Source organism: Mustelus asterias, unplaced genomic scaffold (assembly GCF_964213995.1).
Source record: "Mustelus asterias unplaced genomic scaffold, sMusAst1.hap1.1 HAP1_SCAFFOLD_1298, whole genome shotgun sequence".
Classification (NCBI taxonomy): Eukaryota; Metazoa; Chordata; class Chondrichthyes; order Carcharhiniformes; family Triakidae; genus Mustelus; species Mustelus asterias.
Genome location: NW_027591243.1, coordinates 12,940 through 29,823, shown reverse-complemented (window position 1 = coordinate 29,823; position 16,884 = coordinate 12,940). Strand labels below are relative to the sequence as shown.

Genomic DNA, 16,884 nt, shown 5'->3' with positions numbered 1-16,884 from the left:
GATTCCCCCGGTATTGCTCTAATATGCATTTAAGGGATAGGAACATGACATCATGATGATATCACAAGTACATCATGTGATCAAGTCTAAGTTTATTTTTTTGCCTGTGATCAGAACACAGCCAAGCTCTGGTATCTTCAAGATTTCAACCTTTGTATAAATGTTCTCATGGCCAGTCTCAATAAATTAACCCACGCCATGTTTGAACCAATCCCACTGCTGCCACCATGATATGTTTCTATAATTATATTAAAAGCATCAATCGCTTATAAGTGATTGATTTGATTTGATTTATTATTGTCACATGTATTGGTATACAGTGAAAAGTATTGTCTCTTGCGCATTATACCGTTCATAGAGTACATAGGGGAGAAGGAAAGGAGATGGTGCAGAATGTAGTGTTACAGTCATAGCTAGGGTGTAGAGAAAGATCAACTTAATGCGAGGTAGCTCTATTCAAAAGTCTGATGGCAGCAGGGAAGAAGCTGTTCTTCAGCAGGTTAGTACGTGATCTCAGACTTTTATATCTTTTTCCTGATGGAAGAAGGCAGAAGAGAGAATGCCTGGGGTGCGTAGGGTCCCTAATTATGCTGGCTGCTTTTCCGAGGCAGCGGGAAGTGTAGACAGAGTCAATGGATGGGAGGTTGATAGGCTGGGCCATGTCTGCAACCCTTTGTAGTTCCTTGCAGGAGCCATACCAAGCTGTGATACATCTTGTGAGTAAACATCTTGTGGGTTCATTTATTTATTTTAAAGTTTTAAGGTTTATTTTATTAGTGTCGCAAGTAGGCTTACATTAACACTGCGATGAGGTTACTGTGAAAATACTCTCAGGGTTCTGAATCTTTGGAATTCCTTATCCCAGGAGTCCACGGATAAACACTAATTGAAAATATTCAAGCAGGTGGATTTTTAAGGGAATGAAGGGATATGGATAATGTGAGACGGTGCAGCTGAATGACAGAGCAGGATCAATAGGCTGGACGACTAACTCCTTTCTTTTTATGGACACTCTTAACTTATGATTTGAAGACAGAAAGTCTTCCCCTGACCCTCATCCCACCCAGAAACACTGCTTTGACTGAATTAATACGACACTTAAAGAGCTGCTGCCAAAATACATTTTTGCAAAACTTCGAAACACCCAAAAATTATCACTTCTTGAAGAAAGTGTAAAGGTTTCTTTACGCAAGTACAGCTTTCACTGAAACATTTAAAAGTGCTTTTAATTCAAAGCCACTTGAATAGATTCACTTTTCAGCACCAAATTTGCATTAGCTTATTTAAATCAGTGAATAATTGAATGTTTTAAAATCAGAACATTGAGATTTTGTAACCCAATTAACATCGAAGGAATATTAATCAGAGGCAATCTATGAATTGTCTCTGTCCATTCCAATTCTCTTCCCGCACCTACTGGTGCACTAAGGTAGACTTTCATTTGTTTCCATAGCTAGTAATCCCTGGAACAGGTTGCTAGTCTGTCACCAGGGGGCTTATAGCTTGCGGGGCACCACTCCACATCAAGCGTGGCTGACCAGGAGTCACTCCCGCTCTTACCGCCAGCCATTGGCATGATTGGAAGGATTTTGCAGGTTGATTTGACCGCGTTATGAGCGCACCTTCCTTGGCCATTGAGTCCTGGGGTGGAACTCGAACCTGGAGCTTCTGGCTCAGAGGCAGGGACACTAACCCACTGCGCCACAAGAACTCCTGCCTCAGTCTTTACTCATCAAACCATTTGGAAAGTGACCGTTCCCCGATCTCGGGAAGTAATAGATGCCCAAATTTGGTTCATCAAATGATGCTCCATGAGCTGGACTACATTCTGTTCATGGTGACGTGCCTGCTAGGTACAAGCTGCTGCGAACCACCCATGTGAAGTCATCAAAAAGGAAATTAGACCATGAAATTATAACATTGATGAACATACTTAGAATAACACACTTACTGTAAAGGCATATTAATGATAAGCATTTGCAAGATATTTGGGTGGATTAACAGGTAGAGTTAATATCCAAGTCAGTTTCATTGGGCAGGACTTTCCAGCCCCATCACCAGTGATTATTGTTGCAGGCGCGGTCCACAAATGTTCCCATCCTGCTCGCAACCTTCCCCGCTAGTGTCAGAGCCAGAAAATCCCACCCTTCATTGTGGGTCAACCCACAGCACGTGGACTGCGACGATTCAAGAAGGCAGCTCACCGCCACCTTCTCAGGGGCAACTAGGGATGGGTAATAAATCCCACCAATCGCTGTAACCCAGTGGTAATTGAGTTTTCCATTTATCTGTTTATTGCACTTCATAATATACTCGTATCCAAGATAGGTCTGAGGTAAAATCTGTTTGGATCAGACTCTGTATAGAAAGGTTTTTTTATATAGTTTATTTCTTTGACGACAGAAAGTGAACTTTGTTAACAAATGGAAGAGAGACGCAACAAGGCCCAATGTTGACAACCAGTGTCCTGCACGGTGCCCGATGCCTGTAATTAGGTTGGCTTGTTTTTCAGGCTATCCTGCAACGTAGGAGGCGTCAACTAGTAAAACACCTTGTGGAGCCAGGTGTTTGAGGAACTCTCCTTTATTTCAGTCATCATCTATCAGATGCTGTCTGACACAAAAGGTCTTCTACTTCAAATAAATGTTGTGATACCCCTTTGTCCAAATTTTATTTAACAATTGATCAGAGTGCGACACTTTGTGGCAGAGGTTCCATTAATTAGCAGTAAAAATCGTAGACAGCCGCACATCGACCATTCATAATGAACAACTTAATTACTTTGGGTAGGAAATAAACTGATTGAATCATTAGCTGGAAGAGTGCTTATTTCCCAAGGGAATGCTAGCTGTATTAAGACATCCCAGATATGATTCAGGTCTCTAAGGCATTGTATGAGGATAGAAACATTAGGAACAGGATCAGGGCCATTCAGCCCCTCAAGCCTGCTCTGCCATTTGGTTATCTTATTGATTATCTGGACTCTGCCTCCATTTTCCTATCTTTGCCCGGTATACATTAACATTGGAGCACAGCAAAATCAAATTTGCGCTCAGCGTCCACAGAGTTTCGGGGGAGAGAGTTTCCAATTTCTGCCGCTATTTGTGTGCCTTCTGATTTAACTCCTGATTGGCTTAGCTCTAATATTAAAGATTGGGCCTCCTCATTCTTCATTCCCTCACCAGAGGAAATCATTTCTGTCGCATCAAAAATAAATAAACAGAGGGATTGTGAGGAAAAACCTTTCCACGCAGCGAGTCTGAGAATGTGCTGGAGGCAGATTCAACCAGAGCTTTCAAAAGAGAGTAATCATTAACTATAGAGGAGAAACTCTCAGGGTAACGGGAAAATTAACATCAACACTTGAAGCACCTCAATCAGATCACCTTTCCACCTCCTCTACTCCAATATGTCTTTGTACTTTAACCCTTTAAGATCCTGTATCTAGAACATAGAACATAGAACATAGAACATTACAGCGCAGAACAGGCCCTTCGGCCCACGATGTTGCACCGACCAGTTAAAAAAAAAAACTGTGACCCTCCAACCTAAACCAATTTCTTTTCGTCCATGAACCTATCTACGGATCTCTTAAACGCCCCCAAACTAGGCGCATTTACTACTGATGCTGGCAGGGCATTCCAATCCCTCACCACCCTCTGGGTAAAGAACCTACCCCTGACATCGGTTCTATAACTACCCCCCCTCAATTTAAAGCCATGCCCCCTCGTGCTGGATTTCTCCATCAGAGGAAAAAGGCTATCACTATCCACCCTATCTAAACCTCTAATCATCTTATATGTTTCAATAAGATCCCCTCTTAGCCGCCGCCTTTCCAGCGAAAACAATCCCAAATCCCTCAGCCTCTCCTCATAGGATCTCCCCTCCATACCAGGCAACATCCTGGTAAACCTCCTCTGCACCCTCTCCAAAGCCTCCACATCCTTCCTGTAATGTGGGGACCAGAACTGCACACAGTACTCCAAGTGCGGCCGCACCAGAGTTGTGTACAGTTGCAACATAACGCTACGACTCCTAAATTCAATCCCCCTACCAATAAACGCCAAGACACCATATGCCTTCTTAACAACCTTATCTACTTGATTCCCAACTTTCAGGGATCTATGCACACATACACCTAGATCCCTCTGCTCCTCCACACTATTCAAAGTCCTCCCGTTAGCCCTATACTCAACACATCTGTTATTCCTACCAAAGTGAATTACCTCACACTTCTCCGCATTAAACTCCATCCGCCACCTCTCGGCCCAACTTTGCAACCTGTCTAAGTCTTCCTGCAAACTACGACACCCTTCCTCACTGTCTACCACACCACCGACTTTGGTGTCATCAGCAAATTTGCTAATCCACCCAACTATACCCTCATCCAGATCATTAATAAATATTACAAACAGCAGTGGCCCCAAAACAGATCCCTGAGGTACACCACTTGTAACCGCACTCCATGATGAATATTTACTATCAACCACCACCCTCTGTTTCCTATCCGCTAGCCAATTCCTGATCCAATTTCCTAGATCACCCCCAATCCCATACATCTGCATTTTCTGCAGAAGCCTACCATGGTGAACCTTATCAAACGCCTTACTAAAATCCATATATACCACGTCCACTGCCTTGCCCCCATCCACCTCCTTGGTCACTTTCTCAAAAAAGTCTTCACTTTATTGTCATAAAGGAGGAACAGTCCAAAGATGTGCGGGTTAGGTTGATTGGCCATGTTAAAATTGCCCCTTAGTGTCCTGAGATGTGTAGGTTAGAGGGATTAGCGGGTAAATATGTAGGGATATGGGGTGGGGCCTGGGTGGGATTGTGGTCGGTGCAGACCCGATGGGCCAAATGGCCTCTTTCTGCACTGTAGGGTTTCTATGATGAGGAACAAGGCAAGGCAGACACATGATCACATTTATGATCATCAGAACATGATCCTCCATCCCCTTTGACACTTGATTGTATCATCAGAGAATCATAGGATGGTTACAGCACAGACAAAAGTTCTGGGTCAAAATCCTGGAATTCCCTCCCTGACGACATTGTGGATCAACCCAAAGCATGTGGACTGCAGCGATTCACCACCCTCTCAAGGGCAACCAGGATTGGGCAATAAATGCTAGCCCGCCAGCGATGCCCATGTCCCACGAATATGAAAAACAATTTGACCCATTGTATCTGCTGGCTCCCTGTAAGAGCAGTTCACCTCATGCCATTCCCCAGCCTTTCCCCATTGCCCAGAGAGCTTTACCCGATGGATAATGATTCAATTCTCTTTTGAAAGCTGTGGTTGAATCTGCCTCCATCACATTCTCAGGCAGTGCATCCCAGATCCGACTGACTCGCTGCATAAATACGCTTTACCTCACATCGCTCTCGCCTCTTTCACCAATCGCTTTAAATCTGTGCCCTCCCATTCTCGAATCTTCCAACAATGTGAACAGTTTCTCCCTATCTACTCTGTCCGGGCCCCTAATGATTTTGAACGCCTCTATCAAATCGCCCCTCAACCTTCTCTCCTACGAGGAGAACAGCCCCAGCTTCTCCAGTCTGTACACATACCTGAAGTTCCTTAACCCTTGAATCATTCTCATAACTCTTTCCTGCACCTTCACTAATGCCTTAACGTCCTTCCTAAAGTGTGTTGCCCAGAACTGGACACAATACTCTAGTTGAGGCCAAGCCAGTGTTTCACACGGGTTTAATAACTTCCTGCTTTTAACACCCAGGATCCTCTATGCCTTGTAACTCCCCAAGTGGACCTTCAGATCCCTCTGCACTCCCTTTAGGATTATATCAACTCCACCCCCCCTCCCCCACTCCCTCCTTCCCAGCAAAAGAAATCTGTACTTCTCAGTGTTAAATCCACAATTAGGAAGTAGTAGCAGGACATGTAGGAAATCCCAATACAATCACACAGAGGCAACATTTTTTCATGAATGGGAAGATGTATTTGACAAATTTATTAGAGCTCTTTGAGGATGTATCAAGCAGGATGGATAAGGGGGACCCAGTAGATGTATTGTATTTGGATTTTTAAAAGACTTGCAATAACGTCCAACATAAAAGGTTACTACCTAAGATAATAGGGGAGGCGATGGCCTAGTGGTATTATCGCTGGACTATTAATCCAGAAACTCAGCTAATGTTCTGGATACCTGGGTTTGAATCCCGCCACGGCAGATTGTGGAATTTGAATTCGATAAAAGAAATCTGGAATTATGAATCTACTGATAACCATGAAACCTTTGTTGATTGTCGGAAAAACCCATCTGGTTCACTAATGTCCTTTAGGGAAGGAAATCTGCCATCCTTATCCGGTCTGGCCTACATGTGACTCCAGATCCACAGCAATGTGGTTAACTCTCAACTGCCCTCTGAAATGGCCGAGCAAGCCACTCAGTTCGAGGGCAACTAGGATGGGCAATAAATGCTGGCCCGCCAGTGACGCCCATGTCCCATGAATTAATGAAAATAAAAGCTCATGGTGTCGGGGGTAATATATTCGCACGGATAGAATATTAAGTAACAGAAGAGAGAGAAGTCAGTATGAATGGGTTGTGCGTGTGTGTGCGCGTCTCTGTGTGTGTCTCTCTGTCTCCGTGTGTGTCTCTCTGTCTCCGTGTGTCTCTCTGTCTCCGTGTGTGTCTCTCTGTCTGTGTGTGTGTCTCTCTGTCTGTGTGTGTGTCTCTCTGTCTCCGTGTGTGTCTCTCTGTCTCCGTGTGTGTCTCTCTGTCTCCGTGTGTGTCTCTCTGTCTGTGTGTGTGTGTGCCTGTGTGTGTCTGTGTGTGTGTGTGTGTGTGTCTGTGAGTCTGTGTGTGTGTCTGTGTGTGTCTCTGTGTGTGTGTCTCTCTGTGTGTGTCTCTCTGTGTGTGTGTCTCGGTGTGTGTGTCTCGGTGTGTGTGTCTCGGTGTGTGTGTCTCGGTGTGTGTGTCTCGGTGTGTGTGTCTGTGTCTGTGAGTCTGTGTGTGCGTGTGTCTCTGTGCGTGTGTCTCTGTGCGTGTGTCTCTGTGCGTGTGTCTCTGTGCGTGTGTCTCTGTGTGTGTGTCTCTGTGTGTGTGTCTCTGTGTGTGTGTCTCTGTGTGTGTGTCTCGGTGTGTGTGTCTCGGTGTGTGTGTGTGTGTGTGTGTGTCTGTCTCGGTGTGTGTGTGTGTCTGAAATGAGAATCCAGCTCTCCAGCAGCATTCCAGTTTATGAGCAAAAGATCAGAGCCATTCCTCCCATTAAAAATTACAAAAAGGTCAGACTTGGGAAGTATTTGTTGAATAAGAGAACTTTCTAATGATAATGTGTGCCTATATAGAAAAACCTTTCCTGAATTTGTTTTTGTATGTTTGTGCCTACTGTACAATAATAATTCTTATTTGCGGTTTAACTTCAATATGATAAGAATGTTTCTTAGGGGTTCCATCAGTATTGTTGGGAGGTCAAAATGTTCTGTGACTGAGAGAAACCCTGAGTTAGAGACTGAGAGCTAAATGGAGGAATTGATTCATTTATAACAATGATTCAATCAGTCAAAGAATGGCCAATTAGGGATTGTAATCAAAGGTTTAGTCAGTGGGATTGGTTCAAAAAAAGGGGTTCAACAGAGGAACTGAGGGATTTAGAGAGGGAATTGCAGTTTGTGGGGCCCAGGTGATTGATGATATGCCAGTCAGTGGTGAAGCAAAGGGAATCTCATGAAGCTGGGGTCAAAGACATTGAGTGTTCTGGGGAGGTTGATGTAGTGTAAGTATCTGGTCTACATAGGGTTACTGTGGGACTTGGAGCAGTACTGCCCATACAGTGATGTAAGAAGGCACATGACCCAGACCGAGGGTCAGTGATGCTTTGGCCAGGGACATGCTGCAACCTCGAGATAGAGATAGCTCCATAGCTTTACTGTGTTTATGTTTATAGTTATAAATAGTTCATAAAGACTTGTTAACATACTTGCTGAACAAACACGTTCTGTCGCCAACACCATCCCAACACTTGAATGCCCACAATTGGAACAATAATGAAGAATAGTCTCAGCAATAATGGGATGGGGGAGTGGGATGTACACAAATACATTGAAGAACCAGGTCGAAAAGGGTGAAGTCAATTCAGAATGAAAGGTTTGAAGCAGCGTGTGTGTTTTGGGTTTTGCAGAGGTGGAGCAGTTGACCGAGGCTGAAGTGGGCGAGCTGTTGGTACAGGTTGAATTGGCCGTTAAAGATTACTCGGAGGAGCTGATACAGCAGCTGGCGCTGCGTGATGAGCTGGAGTTTGAGAAGGAGGTGAAGAACAGCTTCATCTCCATACTCCTCGAGGTGCAGAACAAGCAGAAGGAGCACCGGGAAACAATGAAGAAGAAAAAGAAGGAGAAAGGCGGAATTCCGGCCAGCATCCGGCAGGAGAGAGCAAGCCAAATGCCAGTGAAGGTGAGAGCCCGGTCACTGAACGGTGAAAGCAACACTGGAGCTGTTCATTAGCCGCTGAGCTTTGCTGATGTCGGGCTGTGGAACATCACTGTCCTTGTTTATACAGGTTCAGGGTAGCACAATGGTTCTGTTACTGGGCTAGTAATCCAGAGGCCTGGCATAATGCACCAGAGATATGAATTCAAACCCACCCATAGCATCTGGAAAGATTTAAGTTCTGTTAATTAAAATAGAATCTGCAATATAAACGAGTGTCAGTAATGGTGGAAATAAAACTACTGGATTGTTCTAAAGGCCTATCTGGTTCACTCACATCTTTGAGCAAAAGAAGTCTGCCATTCTTACCCGTTCCTCAATTGCCCTTTAGTGTCCTGGGATGTGTAGGTTAGAGGGATTAGCTGGGTAAATGTGTGGGGTTGTAGGGCTAGGGCCTTGGGTGCGATTGTTGTTGGTGCAGATTCGATGGGTCGAATGGCCTCCTTCTGCACTGCAGGGTTTCTATGATTCTATGACCTGAATGTGACTCCGGACCCACAGCAATGTGGGTGACTCTGAAATGGGTTATCCACTCAGTTGTATTCAGGATGGTGGCTCACCATCACCCTCAGTAGTGTCGTTGCAATAGTAATCCGGCCCAGTGCCAGAGGAACCGCAGGGTCAGACATCGGGGGTGGGATTTTCCAGCCGCGCTCGCCCCAAGACCGGAAAATCCCACCCAAGGTCAACAGACCTTTGCATGGTCCATGGCGGATAGGATGGGTAAATTCCACCCTTGGTGTATGTGCTTGCCTGAGGAGCCAATGGTGCGAAGCTACCATCAGTGGGGTTGTGACTAAATGTCAGGATGCCCCCTGACTGTAACAATACCCTCGCTCCGTGGAACACTGTCAGACAATTAGGGATGGTGATCAATTCTGGTTTTGCGCACGTTCCCTGGATAAATAAAATGTTTTGCTGTTGAATGATAAACTCGGAGGAGTGGAAGAGGCTATGTTATCTCAACCCTGTAATAGATTTGCTACCAAATAAACCTGTTGGACTTTAACCTGGTGTTGTTAAAACTCTTACTGTAGATTTCTCCTTCAGGGAAGGGGTGAATTGGAGGCCTGAAATGCTTCCACCTCTAATACATTGTTGTTTTCAATTGATTTTTTTTTATTCATGGGACATGGGCGATGCTGGCTGGGCCAGCATTTATTGCCCATCCCTGGGGGTAGGTGAGAGTCAAGCACATTGCTATGGCTCTGGAGTCGCATGTAGGCCAGAGCGGGTAAGGATGGCAGATTTCCTTCCCTAAAGGATATTAGTGAACCAGATGGTTTTTGGGACATTTGGCAATGGTTTTGTGGTCATTATTAGACCTTTTGATTCCAGATTTTTTTTTGTTGAATTCAGATTTCACCATCTGCCGTGGTGGGATTTGAACCTGGATCCCTACAGCATTACCCTGGGTCTATAGATTACTAGTCCAGAAATCATATAATGTGTCATTGGCAAGGTCAACATTTCTTGCCTATCTCTAATTGCCTTCAGGAGGGTGGGGATAAACTGTCTTCCTGCTTCCAGTCCAGGCCAGTCAGCCACACTGCTGTGGGTCTGGATTCACCTACAGGCCAGAGCAGGTAAGCATGGCAGATTTCCTTCCACGAAGGACATTAGTTGCTTTTTACAACAATCTGGTAGTTTTATGGTCACCATTATTGACACTAGCTTTTTAACTTTAGATTTGTTAATTTAAGTTCCTCATTGAAACCCATGTCACCAGATCGTTAGCTCAGACCTTTGGATAGATCGCTGCTCTCTGTGGCAATCACTCAGGGTTGAGGATGACTAGTTTCCACTCCGGTATCCTGGTTCTAAGATGGCTGATACGTCCAGCGCATGGTCTGTAGCCACTTCCACATGCAGAGCAGGGTGTGCTCGAAGGGTTGGGTGGATGGGTTGGTTGGAGGTTTGGGTGCTCCGCTCGAAGGCCTCAGCATGTTCCTGACTAAGCCTCTCGATGGGTTTGGTGCCTTCCTGAATTAACCTTCTCCACTTTGGTCGGGCGCAAGCCAATGTCTCCTATGAGTCAGTGGGTATATTTGACCTCTTCAGGGGTGCTTTGAAGTCATTTTTTGAGACGGCACAGTAGTTATCACTGCTGCCTCACAGCGCCAGGGACATGGGTTCAATTCCGGCCTTGAGTCACTGTCTGTGTGGAGTTTGCATGTTCACCCCGTGTCTGCATGGGTTTCCTCCGAGTGCCTAGTTTCCTTCCACAGTCCGAAAGATGTGCTAATTGCTAAATTCTCCCTCAGTGTACCCAAGCAGGCGCTGGAGTGTGGCGACTAGGGAATTGTCACAGTAACTTCATTGCAGTGTGAATATGAGCCTACTTATGACACAAATAAATAAATAGTATTTCCCCTGTCCTCCTGGGAGTCTCCTGCCGTGACCTTGCTTTGGGAGCTTGGTCTCAGGCATTTGAATGACATGTCCTGCCCAGCGGAGGTGTTTTTGAGTTATTGATGGTGGGCATGTTGGCATGGGAGAGGATGCTGCTGTTGGACTGCCCTTCCAGATGTGGAGGATCTTTCAAGGGCACTGCTCTTGGCACCTCTCCGGTGTTTTGCTGTCCAAGTCTCCGAAGCACTACTGCTCAGTAAACCATGATCTTAATCTCTCGGGTTTGAGATCCTGGTCCTCAAATATTCGTTTCCTCAATCCAGTAACATAATGCTACGAAATCCACTATGGAAATTAGTGGGTGAGTCTCCCTTCCTTTATCAGCACAGCTCAATTTAAGGAAGGAAACAAGTGTGTGGCTCAGAACTTTTCGTATCAGTGTGTAAGCAAAGGGATAGTCTCAGTTTAAGTTATATGGTGAGTCATGTTTATTTGAACAGCTTGGGAAATCTCGCCTGGCAGAGCCATTGAGATTCTTGACCTCACATTTACCCTTGTCTGGCACTGTATTGAGTAATATTAACTCAACATTAAAGTTAAGTCCAGCCTGATGATATAATTATGTACACAGGGCACACTGGAAGCTCCAGCCATAGAATCATAGAATCACTGCAATGCAGAAGGAGGCCATTTGGCCCATTGAGTCTGCACTGACTCTCTAACAGAGCATCTTATCCAGGCCCACCCTATTCCTGTAACCCCACTAAATCACCTAACCTACACATCTTGAGGCACTAAGGGACAATTTAACTTGGCCAATCCACCTAATCTGCACATCTTTGGGTGTTAGTTACTTTAGTTAACCAGCCTGTTTGAGTACAATATTCAGACGCGTTCCATTGTGTGGTGTCTGGAGATTAAACTCACAGCGCTCCCAAACACTGGGGTATTCCGGTTGCGTTCGCCCCAAAACCAGAAAATCCCGCCCAAGGTCAATGGACTTTTGCATGGCCCTTGTCCCGTCCAGAACGATTCCCATGGCGGGCAAGACGGGAAAATCCAGCCCTGAGTATCTGGAAAAATGAACAGTCTTTTCTCTATCATCTGAAGAGAGTGAGTATCTCCAGGGGCCAAAGGCATCAGCTGTGACTCAGTAATAACACTCTCTTGCCTGTGCAGAGTGGAGGAAAATGACCTTAACGAGAGAGAGATGGGCATTTAAATCACTTCTTCCATAACCTGTCCCAGAGACCTACACAGCTGAAAAAGTGGCTTTTGAAGTGTTGCCACTCGTGGTGTATTGTGGGAAATGCTTCATCTAATTTTCACACAGAAAACAGCACCACAAACAGCAATGAAACAAATGACCAGATCTTTTTTTTTTAAGCTGTGCTTGAGGATTAACTGTTGGCCCCAAGATAGTGGGATAATTTCCTGCCGGTCTGTGGAACAGTGCCTTGGCAGCAGCTGCGACCACAGTTTATTGTCCAATTTGAAAGATGGCGGGTGGGATTTTCTACCCTCACAACCTCTGCTCCCCTTCCCATGGCATGTTTAACGGTCGCAGAAGTGGCCCACCATTGGCGGGTGGCAGGACCCTCTGGTCCTGCTGTTGTCAACGGGGTTTCCCTTTGTACGCACCCCGCGGTAGGGGGGGGTCATTGTCAGCGGGACCAGAAGATCCTGTTGGCGCAAACAGCTGGAATATCCCGCCCTTTATCTCTGACCGTGTAGCACTCTGTTAATATTGCACTGGGGTATCAGCCGAGATTTTGTGCTGGTGTCAAGCTAAGGTTTAGATGAAAACTAAAACCTTTACCAGAATGGGGTTCCAGGGATGATGAACTAAGTTACGAAACTGAGTGGAAACACTGGTGTTGAATTCCTCAGAAAAGGTTAAGAGGAAATTTGGGGTGATATAGTGGTCAGCACTGCTGCCTCTCGTCGTCAGGGACCTGGGTTTAATTCCGGCCTCGGGTCACTGTCTGTGTGGAGTCTGCACATTCTTCCCACATTTGCATGGATTTCCTCCAAGTGTTCCAGTTTCCTCCCACAGTCGGAAAGATGTGCAGGTTAGGTCGATTGGCCATGCGTCATTAAGGGTCAGTTTTACCAAGATGTGTATGTTAAGTGGATTGGCCATGATAAAAGCGTGGGGTTACAAGGTGCTCTGTCAGAGAGTCGGTGTAGAACCCCGACAGTGCAGAAGGAGGCCATTCGGCCCATCGAGTTTCCAATGACCACAATCTCACTCAGGCCCTATTCCCATAATCCCTCATTTTTCCCCTGCTAATCCCCCTGACACTAGGGTTGATTTAACATGGCCAATCAATCCAATCCACACGTCTTTGGTCTGTGGGAGGAAACCTGAGCACCCAGAGGAAACGCATGCAAGACATGGGGTTGTAGGGATTCTATGATTCTCTGAAAAATGTTCATAATCATGAGAAGTGTAGAGAGGGGTTAAAATTGAACTGTTTGCCTTAGCATAAGGGTCAAGAACCAGAGAACACTAATTTAAAAAGATTGACAAAAGAACCAATGGTCATGAGGAAGTGTCATTTATGGAGTGAGTGGTTAGGATCTGGAATGCATTTCAAGAGTGTGTGGCGAAGACAGATTCAATTGTGGCTTTCAGAAGGGAATTGGATCAGCATCGAAAGAGAGAACATTTGGTTCTGGAGAAAGGGAACTGCTCCTGCAGAGAGCTGACATGGGCATGACGGGCCGAATAGCCTTCTGTGATTCAACCTAAAAGGAGGTTGGTTAAATCATTGACATAGTCGATTACGGACAAATGGCCTGTTTCTGTGCTACAAATCCTACTGATGTCTCTGGTTTAATGGGGCCCTAAACACAAGCTGATCTCATTTTCAGCTTCTTTGGGGGTGATTGTGACAAAGGGGCCCATGACCATTTCCACACTGTGATTGGATAATGAGTAATGAATGTAAATGTATTTATGCAAATCAGTACAGTCACATGACTCATGCTCTGCTCATGACGACATGGCATGCAACAATCAGATCTGGTTTGGGATGTTAGTTAGACTCTCCATTTCAGAGTTGTTGTTTCAGGCCATGTTCCTATTGCAGATTTTTATTCACTCCACCATTGGCCACCATGCCTTCAGTTGTCTGGTCCTGGGATTCCCTCCCGAACCCTCTCCATTGCTGCACCTTAACTCTTCTCTTTTAAGAAGCTTAGGGCGGCACAGTGGTTAGCACTGCTGCCTCACAGCACCAAGGACCTGGGTTCAATTCCCGGCTCGGTCACTGTCTGTGTGGAGTTTGCACATTCTCCACGCGTCTGCATGGGTTTGTTCCGGGTGCTCTGGTTTCCTCCCACAGTTCAAAGATGTGCGGGTTAGGTGGATTGGCCATGCTAAATTGTCCCTTAGTGTCAGAAGGAACTAGCTCGGGTAAATGGGGTTACGGGGATAGGACCTGGGTGGGATTGTGCAGATTCGATGGGCCAAATGTCTTCCTTCTGCACTGTAGGGATTCTTTGATTCTAAGCTTCTAGAACTACCTCTTTGACTGTCCCTTGGTCACCTGCACTAATTGTATTGGGCTTGTTTTGGTATCTTTTTCCTCATTCCGTTCCTGTGAATTGGGACGGGACAATTCCATGGTTAAAAACGCTACGGAAATAGAAGCTGTGGGTTTAGTTTGTCACCTTTGCTGCGCTCTACCTAGACCACCTTCTGCTAACTTTCTTTCCTTCTATTAAACATGGCTGCCAGCGTTTCAGCATGGAAGGAATCTCCAATGTCATCCAGAGTGGCATTCGGCAGACCTTTGGAAACTCAGGCAATGAAAAGCAGGTAAGTGCTCTTTGCATTTCCCTGTTATATTGTTCAGAATGAGCGAACACTGTCCTGATTGCTCCAGAAATGAAATATTAATTTCCTGGACACTGCTACAAGGCGCTGTGTAGATGCGATCAATCATTGAATAAAATAGTGACTTTTTGTTTTCATTTTTCTTTGAGGATTATTGCTTATTAATTATAAAGTTATTGGAGGTGTGAACAATGTTGTTGGACTGGGAAGATGTTTTGAGGTGATGAGTTTTTTTTTAACTCATTCAAGGGGTGTGGGCATCGCTGGCCAGGCCAGCATTTATTGCCCATCCCTAATTGCCCTTGAGAAGGTGGTGGTGAGCCACTGCCTTGAACCGCTGTAGTCCCTGTGGTGTAGGCACATCCATAGTGCTGTTAGGGTGGGAGTTCCAGGATTTTGACCCAATAACAGTGAAGGAACGGTGATGTATTTTCAAGTCAGGATGATGAATGGCTTGGAGTGGAAATGCCAGCTGGGGATGTTGTGTTGCCGTTGTAGGGTCGTGGATTTGGAAGGTGCTGACTAAGGAACCTTGGTGAGTTCCTGCAGTGTATCTTGTAACATGGTTGCCCCTTTTCATCAGTGATGGAGGGGATGAATGTTTGTGGATAAGGTGCCAATCAAGCAGTGCCCTGAATGGCATCAAACTTCTTGAGTGTTGTTGGAGCTGCACTCAACCAGGCAAGTGGAGAGTATTCCATCACACTCCTGACCTGTGCCTCGTTGACAGGCTTTGGAAGTCAGGACATGAGTTACTCGCCACAGGATTCCGAGCCTCTGATCAGCTCGTGTAGCCATGGTATTTATGTGGCTAATCCCATTAAGTTTCTGGTCAATGTTAACCCCCAGGATGCTGACAGTGGGTGATTCAGCGATGCGAATGCCATTGAATGTCGAGAGGCAATGGTTAGATTTTCTTCTGTTGGAGATGGTCATTGCTTGGCACTTGAGTGGTGTGAATGTTTCTTGTCACTTGCCAGCCCAAGCTTGGATATTGTCCAGGTCTTGCTGGATTTGGACACGGACTGCTCCCAATTTGAGGAATCGTAACTGAACGTTGCACAATCATCAAGGAACATCCCCACTTCTGACCTTATAATGGAAGGAAGGTTATTGATGAAGCAGCTGAAGATGGCTGGGCCTTGGACAGTAGTCCAAACAACTTCTGCAGTGATATCCCAGAGCTGCAATGATTGACCTTCAACAACCACAACCATCTTCCTTTGTGCCAGGTATGACTCCGACCAGCAGAGAGTTTTCCCCTGATTCCCATTGACTCCAGTTTTGCTAGAGCTCCTTGATGCCACACTGGGCCAGATGTAGCCTTGCTGTCAAGGTCAGTCACTCTCTCCTCACCTCTGGAGTTCAGCTCTTTTACCCATGTTTGAACTGAGGCTGTAATAAGACCAGGAGCTGAGTGACCCTGGCAGGATCCACACTGAGCATCCATGAGCAGGTTATTGCAAAGCAAGCCGCTGTGATGACCCCTTCCATCACTTTACTAATGATCAAAAGTAAAGTGATGGGGCGGTAATTAGCTGGGTTCCATTTGTCCTTTGTGTACAGGACGTTACCTGGGCAATTTTCCACATTGCTGGATAGATGGTATTTTAGCTGCACTGGAACAGCTTGGCTAGGGACACAGCAAGTTCTGGAGCACAAGTCTTTAGTACTATTGCGGGAATATTGTTAGGGCCTTTGCAGTATCCAGTACCTTCAGCCATTTCTTGATATCACGTGGAGTGAATTGAATTGGCTGGGGACTTGCATCTGAGATGCTGGGCAACTCCGGAGGGGACTGAGATGGATCATCCACTCGGCACTTCAGGCTGAAGATTGTTGTGAAAGCTTCAGCCTTATCTTTTGTACTGATGTGCTGGGCTCCTCCATCATTGAGGATGGGGATATTTGTGGAGCCTCCTCCCCCAGTGAGTTGTTTAATTGTCCACCGCCATTCATGACTGAATGTGGCAGGACTGCAGAGCTTAGATATGATCTATTGTTGCAGAATTGCTTATCTCTGTTTATTGCTTGCTATTTGTGATGTTTGGAACAAGTATTCCTGTGTTGTAACTTCACCAGGTTGACACCTCATTTTTAGGTATACCTGGTGCTGCTCCTGGCATGCCCTCCTGCACTCTCCATTGAAAGAAGTCTCACAACACCAGGTTAAAGTCCAACAGGTTTATTTGGTAGCAAATACCATAAGCTTTCGGAGCAATGCTCCTTCGT

The 16,884-nt window shown here is 45.7% G+C and overlaps 1 protein-coding gene across 1 annotated transcript in view; it reads left to right on the top strand.

The window, feature by feature from the left end:
- Window positions 1-16,884, top strand: part of fez1 (fasciculation and elongation protein zeta 1 (zygin I)) — a 93,211-nt gene that overhangs the window by 65,020 nt on the left and 11,307 nt on the right. Inside the window, exons 5-6 of the mRNA XM_078206134.1 lie at window positions 8,149-8,420; window positions 14,554-14,634. Of these exons, the coding sequence (XP_078062260.1) occupies window positions 8,149-8,420; window positions 14,554-14,634 (353 nt within the window). The remainder of the gene's footprint in view (window positions 1-8,148; window positions 8,421-14,553; window positions 14,635-16,884) is intronic.